This window comes from Phacochoerus africanus, chromosome 3 (assembly GCF_016906955.1).
Source record: "Phacochoerus africanus isolate WHEZ1 chromosome 3, ROS_Pafr_v1, whole genome shotgun sequence".
Lineage (NCBI taxonomy): Eukaryota > Metazoa > Chordata > Mammalia > Artiodactyla > Suidae > Phacochoerus > Phacochoerus africanus.
The window spans coordinates 179,717,813-179,736,779 of record NC_062546.1 but is presented as its reverse complement, the minus strand read 5'-3'; the positions used below and the strand labels follow the sequence as shown (position 1 = coordinate 179,736,779).

The 18,967-nt window shown below is 38.1% G+C and overlaps 1 protein-coding gene across 1 annotated transcript in view; it reads left to right on the top strand.

Annotated features, from left to right (window-relative positions):
* The window catches only part of ERBB4 (erb-b2 receptor tyrosine kinase 4), a 1,133,324-nt gene that overhangs the window by 945,639 nt on the left and 168,718 nt on the right, over nt 1–18,967 (top strand). The window contains exon 20 of the mRNA XM_047773400.1: nt 4,794–4,979. Coding sequence (XP_047629356.1) covers nt 4,794–4,979 — 186 coding nt within the window. The remainder of the gene's footprint in view (nt 1–4,793; nt 4,980–18,967) is intronic.

The window sequence follows — 18,967 nt, the reverse complement described above, 5'->3', positions numbered from 1 at the left end:
ATTTAGAATGGAAGTATCATTACTCCTTGAGTTATAAAAGAAAAAAAAGTTTATATATTTCACTGTGAAAAAGAAGCCAGAAATAACCTTATTTTTTTCTTTTACCTTCTATTTCACCATTTTCTTTATCTTAAGAAATGGCCTGTAGTAAATAATACTCTCAGGAAATCAGAAAAATATATTTTCTTTGGCCTTTTATGAAAGCACGTTTAAGCGATGACAGTTTATCCGTAAGTGCAAATTTGTTTAAGTTGACCCTCAGGAACTAAAGTATAATTTGACCCACTTCATTCAGGTACACCTGATGATGTCAGGTGTTTGGAGCTGTCTTCTTGTTAAGATAAACATCTACAGTTTGAAGTGCTGATGGAACTGAAATTTTAAAATTATAGTATTTTGGAGTTCCGGATGAAAATGCAGGTTCGATCCCTGGCCTCCCTCAATGGGTTAAGGATCCGGCATTGCCTCGAGCTGTGGTGTAGGTCACAGATGAGGCTCAGAACCGGTGTTGCTGTGGCGTAGGCCAGCATTTGCAACTCAGATTTTACCTCTAGCCTGAGAACTTCCATATGCCACACCTGCAGCCCTAAAAAAGGAAAAAAAATTACAGTATTTTTCCTACCATAGGAAATAGCACTGTACTAAGAATCAGAAAACCCAAATCCTAACACTAATGCTATTTCTTCATCATATGACCTGGGGCGGTAATTCCATTCAACCTTGGTTTCCTTATTTTACAGCCAAGAATTGCTACTTTCTTTGACTGCTTCCTAGAGTTACAATAAGGGTCAAACAACTGTTGCATGTTACTTCCTTTGCAGTGGATTATTGAGACATATATTTGATGGAGATATTCCAGGCATTCTCCAAGTTCTGCATTTCCTGCAGTGGGAGAGCTTGCTACAAATACAGATTCCTGATTCACCTCCAGACCTGATTATCTGGAGGGGAACTTGGAAAACTACCCCTTGTAATATAAACCCTGGTCACTTTGATGTGCATGAAATATTGAGAGCCACCAGAAGAGAAATAGAATGCAATTAGCACAAATTTAATTTAGTCAGATGTCTAATATTTAATATCTAATTAAATAGTTAATTTGGTACTTGATTGAGTTAGAGACTTAATTATACGTTTTGCTTATTTGTTGGTGTCTATGTGTGTGTTTACATGTGAGCATATCACCATTCAGTGAAGGAACCCACGGTTTACACTTTTAAAATTAATGTTAATTAATATTTAATGTTAATTAATATCAGTTAATAATTAAATACTAGATTAAGTAATAGATAATGTAGCTTGACTAACATTTCTATTTGTACTCTCCTTGTAATTACATTAGTTTGCTTTATTTTAAATGTTGGCTGAAATATACAGGAAGTAAAACCAAAATGTTTCCACCTCATGGATCTAGATAGAGCCATATTTTTAGCAATAACTCAAATTTCTGCCTTTGCTGATTGTGCAGAAACTCCAACTTCAATGGAAGTCTCCCCACATAGTTTGGGAAGTACTGGGTGTCTCATATGGACTTAAAAATCAGTCTCTCAATTGCAATCACCTTGTGGTATCTACGATGTCTTTTCTTATTAGTTCTGGTCCCCATGTGGAGATTCTCGAGTTGGCTCAGAGCCACTGAGTGATCCTACCTCAGCACTGTTGACAGGTACCACCTGAGGATCCACTGTCTTTCCAAAGGTGGTGCCTTTCAGTGTTTCCTGCACTACTGGTTCTGAAGGTGTGGCCATGGTGGTGGGATCCACAAGGAAGCAGAGAAATTGCTGCTCTGCCTTGTTCTGTGAGCCATCCATCCGTTTCCCTGGAGAGGTGTTGGGGAAGGTGGTGTGAGAGGAGCCAATCTACTTAGAAGCCATCTGAAAAACAATAATTTCACATTGTCCACAAAAGACTTAAAAATAAAGTCCTTTGAGTTAGACTGACACTCTCTTACCATCATATTTCTTCTGTTTGGCCTCATATCTCTCCTTTTTCCAGGCCCGAGTCCTTACTGCCCCACTCTTCCTTAGTCAAAAAGTAAACGCTTATGTTTCACAGAAGACCCTGGCTGGATCCAGTAAAATCCATATACTCTTATCAGACTTACCCCATAATTATGACTAATCTTTAGATTCAGCTAAACTCAAAACAACTAAAACAGTAGTGGAGTTAGAGATGAATAACATCCTCCCAAATAGCTTTATGATACTAGCAATACTAGCCAAATGCATCTATAAGGCTAAAAACGGTGAAAGACAGCTATCTCTAGCAACCCTCTTCTCCCTTTCCTGACCCTGTTTTCCACTGCTCAAAGTAAGCACTTGAAATTTTTCACCAATTTCTTCTTTTATTTAACTGTATATCTGAATAATATGTTTATACTCTCAACTCTTGATTTTTCAGTTTTATGCATTATCTACTAATTTTTTACTATGAACAATAGGGATATACACACTTCCTTCCCATATAGTCATATGACTGTCTCCAGCTTTATAGTAAGTATGGCAACTTTCTTTTCTTGTGTATATCTTGTGTTTTACCTCAAATTATTTTTTTTATTTTACTTTTGCTTAGTTTTCTATGTATCTATCACTAATTCAACCTTCAAATTCTGCTAGAAAACGAAGTATACTCTTTTTTATTTTTTTTGTCTTTTGTGGTTTTAGGGCTGCACCCACGGCATTTGGAGGTTCTCAGGCTAGGGGTCCAATCGGAGTTGTAGCTGCCGGCCTACACCAGAGCCACAGCAACACGGGATCCAAGCTGCATCTGTGACTTACACCACAGCTCACAGCAATGCCAGATCCTTAACCCACTGAGTGAGGCCAGGGATTGAACCCACCACCTCATGGTTCCTAGTTGGATTCGTTAACCACTGAGTCACAATGGGAACACACAACGTATACTCTTAACGTGTCTTAAAAGCATTAGATTTTTTTTTTAATCAATTCTTTGTTTTTGCCTCCTCTTTTCCAGAACAATATGTTCTGCTCCAGTCCAGACTGACCACTATCTGTTTCTTGCACAGCTTTTATTCTGGAATATCACCTCGCTATCATTTCCTAGTTTCTTCAATTAAATATACTTTGCTGAGTACCCCCCTTTTATTAAATGAACACATCTAACAGAAAAAAGGAAATGTATGGTTATTTTTTTAAAAAACAGATAGGTCTGTATATTCACTCACTTGGTTAAAGTTTTGCCAGATAGAGAATTTGAGATTTAAACAAAACTTTCAGAATTTTGAAGTCACAACTCCATTTGGGAGAAGAAGCTAAAAGGTCACCCTGATTTTCACCATGTAGAAATTTACGTAACCCTGCATTTTCACCAGAGCACTTCTCTTTCCATTGCCTAATATTCATGGCCCACAGCCCCTTTGATTTAGCCTCTCCTAAGGATGAAGGGAAGAAGATATGTAGTCTCAGTGCCTCCTAAATGGACTTTGAAGCAATCCTGCAAAAGCCGGTGCTTCTGCTCCATTTATGCACAGAGGTTTGAGCTAGAACACTACTGAGCCTTTGGTGTCTACAGCAGTGTTGCAAATTGGTTTCTTTTCAGTTTCCCCCTGCTTCTAAATTAGGCTTCAGATTTCTTATGTTCACTAAGTCAATTACTACTAGTAAAGCACCTCCTACTTTAAGTATTCCATCCTCAGTGCCTTTTCTTATGATTTTTGATTTCTGGCCTTTTATTAATGCCTTTATTGTTAAAATGGTGTAATCCGGAGCAAATAAAATAAATATGTTCATTTAATATGCCATGCCACCTGAAACATAACCTCAATCTAGCTTTCTGTCTTTGATTATATGTAAATTTTGAAAATTTTCAAAGCTATGGAATATTCAATAATAGATGGTGAACATTCTCATACCTTCATAGAGGCAAACTGACTGATAATAAATTGTCATATATGAGTCTCCATCCCTGTATGTGTGTGCATGTGTGCACGCGCATGTGTGTGTGAAGACATATCAGTTTCAAATTGTAGTAAAGACACTTAAAATAACTTTTGATTAAAGGCTAACTTTAGGATGTGCTAAATCACCATCATATGTCTACACATCATCTACATTAAGCAGAGGTACCTTTGAAATTAAAACTGTTTTCTCACTTCATGAAATGACAAAGTTGAAGTAGATACATTTTTAAAGTCTCACATAGCTCTCAAATTTTATGGTTCTATGAATAAAACATCAGTCATAATTTTGAAAATGAAATAAATTTGGGTGAAAGCAAAGTAACAGCAAAATGTCTTATTAAAACATATTGTTTTTTCTACATAAGTCCACAGTAGGCATATTGATTGTTTATATTACTGTTTATAATTTATAAATTACACCTGTGTATGTGCTGTCTGAATCCACACCAATAATGAATGAGTTAACTTTGGGTCACCTTATGTAAATAACTGCATTTGTATATATATTGTACTCTAGGACCAAAGATCAAGGTTTAAAAATTCACAGCATAAGGTTAGGATTCAGTTTCAACTTGGGTGGTAGTAAATAAAATTGAATATTGTTCACATTACCAAAAGAACATACCACTATTGATTTTGTTTGGTTATTCTATAACATTTCCATTCTAATAAATGTATAGTCTTTATTTTTCATTTAATTCAGCTGTATTAAATCACTTTAGGTATGTAATAGGTACAATAATGCTTTTCATTTTTAATTGATTCTACTGACAGAACATTTTCAAAATCATTATAAATACCGTTAATACAGTGCAAGTAACTCTAATTGTAAAAAAACTTTGAAGTAATGGTGTTATTTTTTTTTTTCTTTTAGGAAGCTCTGATCATGGCAAGTATGGACCATCCACACCTAGTGCGGTTATTAGGTGTGTGTCTGAGCCCAACCATTCAGCTGGTTACACAGCTCATGCCCCATGGCTGCCTGTTGGATTATGTCCATGAACACAAAGATAACATTGGGTCACAACTGTTGCTTAATTGGTGTGTCCAGATAGCAAAGGTAAGTGCCCATCGCTTCTGGCTTTATAGCTTCTAATTTAGAAGAGTTTGGGTATTCAATCTATTTAAATAAAATCAATCACATGTGTTGTATTGAAAAATCTATTATAGGAAGGTATTTACATTCAGACCACAGATCAAACTTATGATATATTTATATATTTTTGGGTTATTGTACTATGAGGTTTGTGTTATGTTGACCAGATGCTAAAACACATAACTTACTGGTCAGAAGGAAAAATTGTTATGCTAGATTTATTTGACTTTATTTGTTTGGGTATAGTTTAGCTAACAAACAAAATTCAAGAAAGAAAATGTTGAAGGTTTGTTCCATGTTAGATAATTTTATTGGAATAGCAAGTACATTCAATTCTCAGAACTACAAATGATCAAATTCTAAATATCTTCCTGGACATTTTGATAATTCTCAGTTGGTCTTTAATGGTTGGGTTTTCTCGGATTTTGTAGTTGTTGTTGTTTTGCTTTGAGTCTTGCCCAAGGTATCAGGTATAAAACACACTGGGAAGGTGGTGTGATCTTAATAGCTGGGGTGATGGGAGGAGATGGCCCTACGGTGACCTGTAAAACATTTACCCCCTTTTGGGGACTGTGGTTATAAGATCTTCACATTTTTCAGGAGGGGCTGGAATTCTGGATTTTTCTATTCTCTAAACTTAAATCTTGGCTCAAACTTTTGAGGCACTCTGGGAGCCAAATAAAGCTTTCAAGTCCTTCAGCCCACCAGTGTGCAACTTTTGTTTATATATTTTAAGCTCAAAGAAACCATCTATCTATACCATGAGTGTTTTTTTTAAAGTGTTCTCCAAGGTAAATACCTCTGAGATGAGCTATAATTCACTATGTAAACTCTTATTTATATCAAAGTATGAACTGATGTTCTATAATTCTAGAGTTCTGCTCATGTTAGCATATGTATAATAAAAATGCCAAAATGTTAATTTAGTAATTTTAACCCATTTCCTTTTACAATCTAAGAATGAATAAATACATATCACCCAAAGCAGAAATTTGAGGTAATTCTAAAAATGCAAACCCAAAACATTATTTGAGGAAAAATCTCAGTTTAGTTTTGTGTACCATAAATCTCAATGTATTTTCCTTATGGACCATATATTACAATTTTGTGAATATTCCATAACAAACTCACAACTGAGAGGATTCTTTATGGTAATGAAATTTGAAATATCACTCTTCAAAAACTGATTTACTTATCTGAGAACTTCTATTATTTATAAGGTGAGCTAAATATGCAATAAAAATTCTCAAATTATCCTAGCACTATAAATGAAAATAAAACTAAGTTTTGAATTTCTTAGCTCTTCTCTACATTTCCTGCAGTCTTCTCCATAATTTAGGTTTTGTCCTTAGGGATTCATGGCATTAATATATCATTTATGCAAGACTGTACATTCTAATAATAGAAACTACTTTGAGTTCCCTGAATAATCACACTCTTTTAAACCTTTCTGCCTTTGTAAATGACATTCCCTCTGCTTAGAAATCTTTTCTCATGGCTTCTTGATTCATATAACATGATCTTTTTCATCCTCTTATGAAGCCATCCTTAGTCAACTTCTTTTCTCTCTAAACAAAAGTAACTTTTTTTCTCTACTGTACAGGTTTGGTCACTGGTATATGGAACATATTTGCACTATTTAAATGTTATACCATGTGTTTATATGACTCTGACTGTATGGCAGATTTATTTAGTTATTAATCCTTGAATAAATAGGTGTGGACACCTACTATGTGCCAGATACTATGCCGACTGAAGTGTCTCTGTATACCTTAATGGTAGGAGCAAACATTCAACAAATAAAACAATGAAGTTTAGGGTTAAACACTTTGGTTAAGACTTTAAAGCAAAATAATTACAGGGGAGACTTAAGGGCAATCCCAGTGAGTCTTAAGAAAGACTTAAGCTGTTGCCTGAGCAGGAGAAGGCCTAGGGATTGAACACAGTTGTAGGGAAAAAAATCAAGAGTTCAGTTCCAGACATGGAAAATTGAAAAGTTTCATTGAAAATAAAACTGGAATTATTAATTAGGTGGTTGAATTTGTTCAGGACTGTAGATATAGATTTAAGAGTTATAAGTATTCAAATATATCAAAAGATACGAGATTACCTAGCTATTACGGACTTGGTCTGTTTCATATTTCTTCCCAGTACCAAAAATTGGATCTCATATATAGGTAGCTATTTAATAAATAACAAATATCTTTAACTCATAAAGAAAATTAAATAATCTACCCATTAAAAGGGAGTCCTTCCTTTATCTTTTTGGTACTTTGGGGACAGAATCAGGTAGTGGAAATGGCATTAGTGTCAGAAGGACCTATACTAGTACCCTGGTGCCCACTTTTTGGTTTTGTGAATTTGAGTAAATTAACCTTTTTGGATTTTTGTTTCTTAGTGTACTAATGGAGTAATTATTACATGTTTCCTCATCTATAAAATTAATATAAGGTATCTACCTATAGTAGTCTAAAAACAATCTCCTGCCTTCAAAGATGTTATGTCCTACCTCCAGCCTCTGTGAATATATTAATTTACACATTAAGAGGAATTGTGTGGATGTGATGAAATTAAACATCCTGATATGAGGAGCTTATCCTGGATCATTCAAGTGGGCCCAGTTTAATCTGAGAATCCGCATAAGTGGGAGGCAGAAAGATGAAAGTAAGAGAGAGAAGAAATAAAATTGGGAGGAAAGCTGGAGTGATGTATGTGCCTTAAAGATGGAGAAAGGAGTCAGAAGCTTAAGAATAGCTTCTCTAGAAGCTAGAAAAAGTAAGGCATCAATCAGGTTCTCCTCTAGTCTCCAAAAGGAAAGCAACCTGCCAATCCCTTGATTTTAGTCCTGTTTAGAAACTGATTTTTGACTTCTGACATGCAGAGCTGTAAGTAAATAATTTGTATTGTTTTAAGCCGCTGCATTTGTGGTACTTAGGTACAGCAGTAGAAAATTAATATATTTCCTCCTAGTGATTTACAAATATTAAGTAGCATAACTCTTGTAAGGTCTCTGGGTGAGCTCCTAGAACATGGATTATTTTAAAACAATCTTCTTTTATTAGCTATAGGTGGAAAGCCCTGAAACAGAGAATTGGTTTAGAGATGTCTAGAAAATATGAGTAATTTGGTCAAGTAAACACAAGTATTTTACAAATAACAATTCCAGTAGCTTAGAGGCTTCTTAACTTCCAATTCTCACTGAGAGGTTTTATGGAAATGAGATATCATCATCATAATTACTACAATAACCACTTTCATTTAGGCTACATCCCTTAAAATTGACAAAGCTAGGGTGGGTATGATGCTGTAAATTCACCAATTGATATTCATGTTATAACATATCTCTGGAAAGTGTAACATTTAGTAGAAGAAATAATAATTATGGCTACTAACATCAAGTACTTACTCTGTAAACCACTACTCTGTATATTTTATCCATTATTTTTCCCCATTACAAACCTATGAGGTAAGCAACATTATTATGCCCACTTCACAGGTAAATAAAATGAGTCACAGAAAATTTAAATTACATGATTGAATTCCCACAGCCAATAATACATAGTAGAACCTCTAATCTATGTTTATGTATATGAGGAAGAAAGGTTTTTTTTTTTAATTTTTATCAATTCTTAGAATGGAAGGTTCCAAGTTTTCTTTCCATTCTTCCACTGATACCTCATTCTACAACATTATATGTAAGAGCAACACAAATTTAAACATCAAAATGTTTGTTTCTTACTGGCAGCCATTTTCACTCTGTTTATGCAGCATTTAGAACTTGATTTAATTTGGTAAGCAGAGCAGAACATATTATTATTTAAAGTTCGTATAATACCATATGTCTTTCTGGTGCTTTCTGAATCCAAAAATAGAAGATAATTGTGAAAATTCCTTCTTTCATAATAGTTGCTAACAAGTAAACAGTTTTTAAACACAACTTCACAGATTCTGAAAAGTGTATGTGAGTTTACAATGAAGGAATTTCACAGTGGGTAACGCTGATAATGACTGTGTCCATGTGGATGAAGTATATGTTACATAGAAGGCATTTGCTCGGCACTTTATATCTATCGTATTTTTTTTTTTTCCCACTGTACAACAAGGGGGTCAGGTTATCCTTACATGTATACATTACAATTACATTTTTTCCCCCAGCCTTTCTTCTGTTGCAACATGAGTATCTAGACAAAGTTCTCAATGCTATTCAGCAGGATCTCCTTGTAAATCTATTCTAAGTTGTGTCTGATAAGCCCAAACTCCCGATCCCTCCCACTCCCTCTCCCTCCCATCAGGCAGCCACAAGTCTCTTCTCCAAGTCCATGATTTTCTTTTCTAAGGAGATGTTCATTTGTGCTGGATATTAGATTCTAGTTATAAGTGATATCATATGGTATTTGTCTTTGTCTTTCTGGCTCATTTCACTCAGTATGAGATTCTCTAGTTCTATCCATGTTGCTGCAAATGGCATTATGGCATTCATTTTATGGCTGAGTAGTATTCCATTGTGTATATATACCACCTCTTCCGAATCCAATCATCTGTCGATGGGCCTTTGGGTTGTTTCCATGTCTTGGCTATTGTGAATAGGGCTGCAATGAACATGTGGGTGCACATGTCTCCTTTAAGTAGAGTTTTGTCCGGATAGATGCCCAAGAGTGGGATTGTGGGGTCATATGGAAGTTCTATGTATAGATTTCTAAGGTATCTCCAAACTGTTCTCCATAGTGGCTGTACCAGTTTCTATTCCCACCAACAGTGCAGGAGGGTTCCCTTTTCTCCACAGCCCCTCCAGCACTTGCTATTTGTGGATTTATTAATGATGGCCATTCTGACTGGTGTGAGGTGATATCTCATGGTAGTTTTGATTTGCATTTCTCTTATAACCAGCGATGTTGAGCATTTTTTCATGTGTTTGTTGGCCATCTGTATATCTTCTTTGGAGAAATGTCTATTCAGGTCTTTTGCCCATTTTTCCATTGATTGATTGGCTTTTTTGCTGTTGGGTTGTATAAGTTGTTTATATATTCTAGAGATTAAGTCCTTGTCAGTTGCATCATTTGAAACTATTTTCTCCCATTCTGTAAGTTGTCTTTTTGTTTTCTTTTGGGTTTCCTTTGCTGTGCAAAAGCTTTTCAGTTTGATGAGGTCCCATGGGTTTATTTTTGCTCTAATTTCTATTGCTTTGGGAGACTGACCTGAGAAAATATTCATGATGTTGATGTCAGAGAGTGTTTTGCCTCTGTTTTCTTCTAGGAGTTTGATGGTGTCCTGTCGTATATTTAAGTCTTTCAGCCATTTGGAGTTTATGGTGTGAGGGTGTGTTCTAGTTTCATTGCTTTGCATGCAGCTGTCCAGGTTTCCCAGCAATGCTTGCTGAATAGACTTTCTTTTTCCCATTTGATGTTCTTGACTCCCTTGTCAAAGATTAATTGACTGTAGGTGTCAGGGTTTATTTCTGGATTCTCTCTTCTGTTCCATTGGTCTGTCTGTCTGTTTTGATACCAGTACCACACTGTTTTGATGACTGTGGCTTTGTAGTATTTCTTGAAGTCTGGGAGAGTTATGCCTCCTGCTTGGTTTTTGTTTCTCAGGATTGCTTTGGCGATGCTGGGTCTTTTGTGGTTCCATATAAATGTTTGGATTGTTTGTTCTAGTTCTGTGAAAAATGTCATGGGTAATTTGATAGGGATTGCATTGAATCTGTAGATTGCTTTGGGTAGTATGGCCGTTTTTACAATATTGATTTTCCCAATCCAGGAACATGGAATATCTTTCCATTTCTTTCCATCTTCTTTGATTTCTTTGATTAAAGTTTTATAGTTCTCGGCATATAGGTCCTTAACCTCCTTGGTCAGGTGTATTCCCAGGTATTTGATTTTGTGAGGTGCAATTTTAAAAGGTATCGTATTTTTGTATTCCTTTTCTAATATTTCATTGCTGGTATACAGAAATGCAACTGACTTCTGAATGTTCATCTTATATCCTGCTACTTTGCTGAATTTATGAATCAGTTCAAGGAGTTTTGGGGTTGAGTCCTTAGGGTTTTCTCTGTATAGTATCATGTCCTCTGCATACAGTGACAGTTTGATCTCTTCTCTTCCTATATGGATGCCTTTTATTTCTTTTGTTTGTCTAATTGCTGTGGCTAGGACTTCCAAAACTATGTTGAAGAGCAGTGGTGAGAGTGGGCATCCCTGTCTTGTTCCAGATTTGAGTGAGAAGGCTTTCAGTTTTTCCCCATTGAGGATTATATTTGCTGTGCGTTTATCATAAATGGCTTTGATTATATTCAGGAATGTTCCCTCTATACCCAGTTTGGCAAGGGTCTTGATCATGAATGGATGTTGGACTTTGTCAAATGCTTTTTCTGCGTCTACTGAGATGATCATATGATTTTTGACTTTTTTTTTTTTTGTTAATGTGGTGTATGATGCTGATTGATTTGCGTATGTTGAACCATCCTTGTGAACCTGGGATGAACCCAACCTGGTCATGGTGTATAATTTTTTTGATATGTTGTTGGATTCGGTTGGCTAAGATTTTGTTGAGAATTTTTGCATCTATATTCATCAATGATATTGGGCAATAGTTTTCTTTTTTGGTGGTATCTCTGTCTGGTTTTGGAATGAGGGTGATGGTGGCATCATAGAATGTCTTTGGGAGTATTCCTTCTTCTTCAACCTTTTGAAAGAGTTTCAGGAGGATGGGCACCAATTCCTCTTTATATGTTTGATAGAATTCACCTGTGAAGCCATCTGGTCCTGGACTTTTATTTGTAGGGAGTGATTTTATGACCTCTTCAATTTCATTTCTAGTGATGGGTCTGTTCAGTTGGTCTGTTTCTACTTGATTCAGTTTTGGCAGGCTGTAAGATTCTAGAAAATTGTCCATTTCTTCCAGATTGTCAAACTTGTTGCCATACAGTTGTTCATAGTATTCTCTTAGGGTTTTTTGTATTTCTGCTGTATCCGTTGTGATTTCTCCTTTTTCCTTTATAATTTTGGTTATTTGGGTTCTTTCTCTCCTCTTTTTAGTGAGTCTGGCCAGGGGTTTGTCAATTTTGTTCACCTTTTCAAAGAACCAGCTCTTGGTTTTATTAATTTTCTCTATTGTTTTTTGAGTCTCTATTTTATTGATTTCTTCTGTGATCTTTATAATTTCCTTCCTTCTGCTGACTTTAGGCCTTTTTTGTTCTTCTTTTTCTAATTCATTTAGGTGGAGGGTGAAGTTGTCCATTGGGGATCTTTCTTCTTTTTTGAGAAAGGCCTGTATTGCAATAAATTTCCCTCTGAGCACTGCTTTCGCAGCATCCCATAGATTTTGAGCGGTTGTGTCTTCATTATCATTTGTTTCAAGGTAGTTTTTAATTTCCTTCTTGATTTCCTCATTGACCCATTGGTTTTTTAGTAGCATGTTGTTTAGTCTCCATGCAGTAGGTTTTTTCTCTTTCCTTTTCCCATGGTTGGTTTCTAATTTCATGGCATTGTGGTCAGAGAAGATACTTGAGATAATTTCTATGCTCCTAAATTTATTGAGATTCACTTTGCGTCCCAATATGGGGTCGATTCTTGAGAATGTTCCATGAGCATTTGAGAAGAATGTGTATTCTGCTTTTTTTGGATGTAGTGTCCTGAAGATATCAATGAAGTCTAACTTTTCTATTGTTTCCTTTAGGATCTCTGTTGCTTTATTGGTTTTCTGTCTAGAGGATCTGTCCATTGATGTGAGGGGGGTATTAAGGTCTCCTACTATGATTGTATTCTCATCAATATCTCCCTTTATGTCTGTTAATATTTGTTGTATGTATCTGGGTGCTCCTGTGTTTGGGGCATATATGTTGACAATAGTCACATCCTCTCCTTGGATGGATCCCTTAATCCTTAAGTAGTGTCCTTCTTTGTCTTTCTTTATGTCTTTTGTTTTAAAGTCTATTTTCTCTGATATGAGCGTTGCGACTCCTGCTTTTCTGTCATGTCGATTGGCGTGAAATAGTTTTCCCCACCCTTTCACTTTCAATCTATATGTATCTTTTGTCCTAAGGTGAGTTTCTTGTAGGCAGCATATTGAAGATTTTTGCCTTTTTATCCACTCAGCCACTCTGTGTCTTTTGATTGGGGCATTCAATCCATTGACATTTAAGGTGATAATTGATAGATGATTATTTATTGCCATTTGAACCTCGTGTTTCAGTTGGTTCTATGGTTCTCCATTCTTCCTTTCTTTTTTTGTTTTTTTTTTTTTTGGTTGGATGGTCTCCTGTTATTATCTGCTTGAGTGTATTTTTTTTCATTTTTTGCAAATGCAATATTTGGTTTTGGCTTGTGGTTGCCCTGTTTTTTAAGTATGCTAACCCCTTCCCATAATTGTTTGTTTTAGCCTGATGGTCCTGTAAGTTCAAACACTTCATTACTATATTAAAATTAAGAAGAGAAACATACAAACAAACAAAAAGCGTTATTTACTTCCTAACATCCCTTGCCCACATTTTATGGTTTTGATGACTCTTTTATTTTTTTCTTTTTAATTTTATTTTGTTTGAGGCCTGTTCATGATAAAATCTGTATACTGGCTTATTTGAGTGACTGCTGTCTGATTGCGGTTTCCTCAGTCCTAGTTCTTCCTCTTCTTTTTCTTTTTTTTTTCTTTTCTTTTTTCTTCCGTTTCCTTCCTTTCTTTTTGGTTTAGAGAAGCCCTTTCAATATTTCCTTTAACCTGGGTTTTGTGTTGCAGTATTCTTTAAGTTTTTTTTGTTGGAAAAAATTTTTATTTCCCCTTCTATTTTAAATGATATTCTTGCTGGATAGAGTATTCTAGGTTGCGTATTTTTTCCTTTTAGCACTTTCAATATCTCTTGCCATTCCCTCCTGGCCTGTAGTGTTTCTGTAGAGAAGTCAGCTGATATTCTTATGGGGGTTCCCTTGTAGGTAACATTCTGTTTTTCTCTTGCTGCCTTTAGGATCCTCTCTTTATCACTAACTTTTGCCATTTTTATTATGATGTGTCTTGGTGTGGGTCTGTTTGGGTTCAACTTGTTTGGGGCCCTCTGTGCTTCCTGTATCTTGAAATCAGTATCCTTTAGATTTGGGAAGTTTCCAGTGATAATTTCTTCAAATATATTTTCCATCCCCTTATCTTTTTCTACTCCTTCTGGAATTCCTATTACGCATAGATTGGCCCGCTTTATATTATCCCATAGGTCTCTTATATTGCTTTCCAGTTTTTTGATTCGGTTTTCTGTCTGTTGACCGGATTGAGTGATTTCCATTCTTCTATCTTCCATATCACTGATTTGTTCTTCTGTGTTATTCATTCTGGTTTTTACTGCCCTTAGTTCAGTTTGCATCTCTGCAAATGAATGTTCTAGTTTGTCTTGGCTCCTCCTTATATTTTCTAGTTCCTTTCTGAGGGTATCTGCATTACTGTTCATATCTTCTCTTAATTCCTTCAGTATTTTCACTATTTCTCTTTTGAACTCCAGGTCTGTCTGACTGCAGAGATCTGTTTCATTGTTGACTGTTTTAGGTGAGTTCTCCTGTTGGTTTGACTGGGGGTGGTTTCTCTGCTTCTTCATCTTGCTTGTTGTTTTCTTTCTCCTGAGGGAGTTGTACTCTCCGTGATCGGGCAGTGTTTGCCTTGTCACTGCCGTGGAATATTTCCTGAGGGCTGGCGTTGTTGGTCAATCTTTGTTGAGGCAGTGTGGCTTTTCTGGAGTGTTGATGGGGCTAACAGTGTTTCTTTGAAGCAAAGGAGGACTTCCTGAGGGCAGACAGGACTGGGAGGTCCACACCACGATGGTAGCAGATTTCAGTTGGTCATGCAGAGCTTGCTCTGGTGTTTTTAGGCTGTGGGGTTCTTGCAGGGGGTTGGCGGTGTTGGGCAGCTGTTCTTCAGGAGTGCAGCACCCCCTGGGGGCTGGAGCAGCTATCTGGGTCACTGAGAACCTAAGAGGCTCTTCCCTAGGGCAGCCCAACTCAGAAGGCTGGCCTGAGAATGTAGGCAGATCTTTTCACAGTCTGGCCAAGCTTGTTGCAGCTTTTCTGGGCTGCAGGGGCTCTTCTAGGGGGCTGGTGGTGCTGAGCAGCTATTCTGTGGGAGTGGGGCACCCCCTGGGGGCTTGGGCCGGTAGCAGGGCCACTGGAAACCCAAGAGGCTCCTCCCCAGGGCAGCCCGACTCAGAAAGACCATCTGAGATCTTTTCCCGGCTTGGCCAGGCTTGTTGCAGCTTTTCTGGGCTGTAGGGGGTCCTACCTGGTGCTGGCAGTCCTATGCAGCTGATCCACTAGGCCACCCCCTGGGGGCTTGGGCGGGTAGCAGGGCCGTTGGAAACCGAAGAGGCTCCTCCCCAGGGCAGCCCGACTCAGAAGGACCATCTGAGATCTTTTCCCGACTCGGCCAGGCTTATTCTAGCTTTTCTGGGCTGCAGGGGCTCCTGCCTGGAGCTGGCAGTCCTATGCAGCTGATCCACTAGGCCACCCCCTGGGGGCTTGGGCGGGTAGCAGGGCCGTTGGAAACCGAAGAGGCTCCTCCCCGGGGCAGCCCGACTCAGAAAAACCATCCGGGAATTAGGCAGATCTATTCACTGCCTGGCTAGGCTTGTTCTAGCTTTTCTGGGCTGCAGGCCTTTTCTCGGGGGCTGGTGGTGTTTGGTGCTACTCTGCAGAAGTGTAGCCCTCCAAAGGGCAAGCAGGCCTGTGCAGGGACAGCCCCTGTGGTGGTAGGCTTCAGGCAATTGTTGAGGCCAGCCCTCCTGGATGGCAGGCAGCCCCAGGTCCAGCGAGAGCGTAGGGGGTGGCAGGGGTGGGGGGAGGGGATGCACTGGGAAGCACAGCTTTCAGCTAGCTAGTGGGCCTGTAAGCTTGCTGTGGCGTGGGGGGTATTCTATGGGAACCCACCCCTTCTTCTCTCCCCTCCCCAGCACGGGTGCAGACCAGGCTCTTTTCCCAGGTTCCCTCTGATGCGGCTTTCCACTTCCCCGCCCCTAGAGTATTGCTCCCTTCCTCTGCGACAGCTTTGTTTTCTAGTCTCCCAGGCAGTCTCTGCCCCGTCAAATGGTTTCTAGGCCTCCCAAGCAGTTTCCGCTCTGCCCCGCCCCCCCAGCCCGGGGACTAACCTCTGGAGCCGAGGTCTCGGTGCCCAGCCCCCACCCAAGCATCCCCCGGCCCTTTCTCAGCGACCAACTCTCGGAGGCGAGGACTCGGTGCCCAGCCCCCACCCAGGCGTCTCAATTTTTGGTGACTGTGCCCATAGTTCAGATGGTCCGTTCGGTTCTTGATCGGCTTTTCCGTACTCCAACTTACTGCTACACTCTTCTCTGCATCTGGAGATTCCTCCGGTTCGTTTGATCTTTCCCCCATGTAGGTGACTTTCCAGAGTGTGGGATCCCTTTCTCCTCAGCAGTTCCCTTTCAGGAGCGCCTGTCCCGCTCGGATTCACCTTCTCTCACTCTCCTCTTTTCTCCCGTTCTGTCCCGTAATGTCACGAACTTCTTGCCGTTATTGGAGTTTAGGTTCTTCTGCCAGTGATTGGTTGCTGTTCTGTGCGAGTCATTTATTCTGTAGATGTGCTTTTTTTTGTTGTGTTTGTGGGAGAGGGCGAGCGTGTCCCCCTACTCCTCCGCCATCTTGTCCTCTCTCCTATTGTATTATTTAATCTTCACTGAAACTCTAGCAGGTATGACCTGCTATTCCCCCAGTTTATAGATGGGGAATATGGAGGAACTTAAGTCCTCAGAGAAGTAGGCTGAGATGTCTGGTTTCTATATCAGGTACTCTGACACCTAAACCAGGTCTTTAAACAATTCTGCTCTCACTCTCCATACACATACGTACACATCACTGCAGCTTAAAGTCACTTGTGCTGCTCCTAGATTTGAGCAGTGGTGAGGAGCATGACATTTTATCTGTAGTTGTGTCTTATCATCATGCCCATAAAAGAAAAGATTCCAGGATTTCCCTGGTAGCCTAGAAGGTTAAGGAACTGGTGGTGTCACTGCCATGACTCAGGTTGCTGCTGTGGTGCATTTTCGATCCCTGGCCCAGGAATGTCATGGGCATGGCCAAAAATAAATAAATAAATAAATAAGATTCTATCATGAATAATACTTTTTACTTTCCCTATCATCAGCATCTATCTTAATTTTTGGAGAAAATACTAGATACTTATTTAATTATGGAGGATTCCTTAAATTGATGTTTTACTTATAAAATAATATGAGAAAGCAAATTCAGAACTGTTTTTTGAGTTATGCAGTATTGATACTTATCCCAAATGATACTATAAATTAAGAATTTTTTTCTCTATCTGCATCTTTTTAAAAATGTTATCTTATTTTTATTAAAGTATAGTTGATTTACAGTGTTATTTCTGCTGTACAGCGTAGTAACTGAGTCATATATATATATATATGTACACACATATTATTTTTTTTCTCATTCCATGTTCCATCCCACAAGATTTAAAATGTATAGTTTGACACCAGTTTTTGTTAAGCATACAGAACCAAACAGAATGGGTCAAAATCCCAGCTCCATCACTTACCAGCTGCGTGACCCTAGACAAGTTACTTAATCTCTCTGCCCCCTGACAATGAGGATAATAATAGTACTCATTTCATAGAGCAATCATGAGAATATAATAATATTGGTAAAGTGCTACAAATGCTGCTTAGAATAGAGTAAGAGTGTACACCATGTGTTATTTTAGATAATATCTGTGGTGAAAACAATAAGGAAAAACCTATTCATACTTAGAGCACCTTAATGATGTCATTTCAAAAAAAACCTCAATTTTTAAATCTCAGATACAAAAGATGTAGCATCTATTCTCATACCACACAGCAGATCCTTAACCCACTGAGCAAGGACAGGGATCGAACCCACATCCTCATGGATACTAGTTGGGTTTGTAACCTGCTGAGCCTCAGTGAAAACTCCACACACACCCAGTTGTTTATCCTCCAAATTGCTTTTCTTGTCCATATGATATTCCCAGATGGAGTTAATGGGAATTCTATTGTGAAACCTAATTTTGTGTAACATTCAGAGGGGACTGTGCACCTTAAGTTTCTTTATACTTGATAGCAGATTGGGAGTTAGTGTAAGGAGCAAAGTGGGGACGAAAACCTCTCTGTCTCTCTCAATTCAAAAACATAGTTCACCATGACTGAAAGGAGGGAAGATTTCTGTGTTAAGAAATAAATTTCTCGGAGTTCCCGTATGGCTCAGTGGTTAAAAAATTGGAGTAGGATCCATGAGGTTTTGGGTTTGATCCCTGGCCTTGCTCAGTGGGTTAACGATCCGGCGTTGCCGTGAGCTGTGGTGTAGGTCGCAAGCGCAGCTCAGATCCTGTGTTGCTGTGGCTGTGGCGTAGACAGCTCTGGTTAGACCCCTAGCATGGGAACCTCCTTTGCCGTGGAAGTGACCCTAGAAAAGGCAAAAAGACAAAAAAAGAAAAAAAAAGAAAGAAAGAAAGAACGAAAGAAAGAAAGAAAGAAAGAAAGAAAGAAAGAAAGAAAGAAAGAAAGAAAGAAAGAAAGAAAGAAAGAAAAGAAATTTCTCTTCTATTCACAAATGTGAAATCTTCTTTGAAGCTTAAATGTATAACATGAACAGAACCTTCATTTATTTTCCTTCTATATTCCTTTCTATTGTTCTCTAGCAGTGCTACAGAGAGTGATAGGAAACTTTAATTTCCCATTTGACTCATCCATTTTCTTCTACATGAATAAAATTAGTTTCAAATCTGAATGTCTGATATCAGTATGAACTGGGTGCTGAAATTTCTGATTTGTTTGTGGTCAAGACCAAACTCCATAAGCCCTCAGTCTTATGCACATGTATTTAATTTTAAAATAACAAATACAGTTCTACAAAAGTGACAGAAAACTACCAACATTCTAGAAAAGATAAAATTGGCATTTATTACATTTAATAATGTGATAATTACTTCTAATA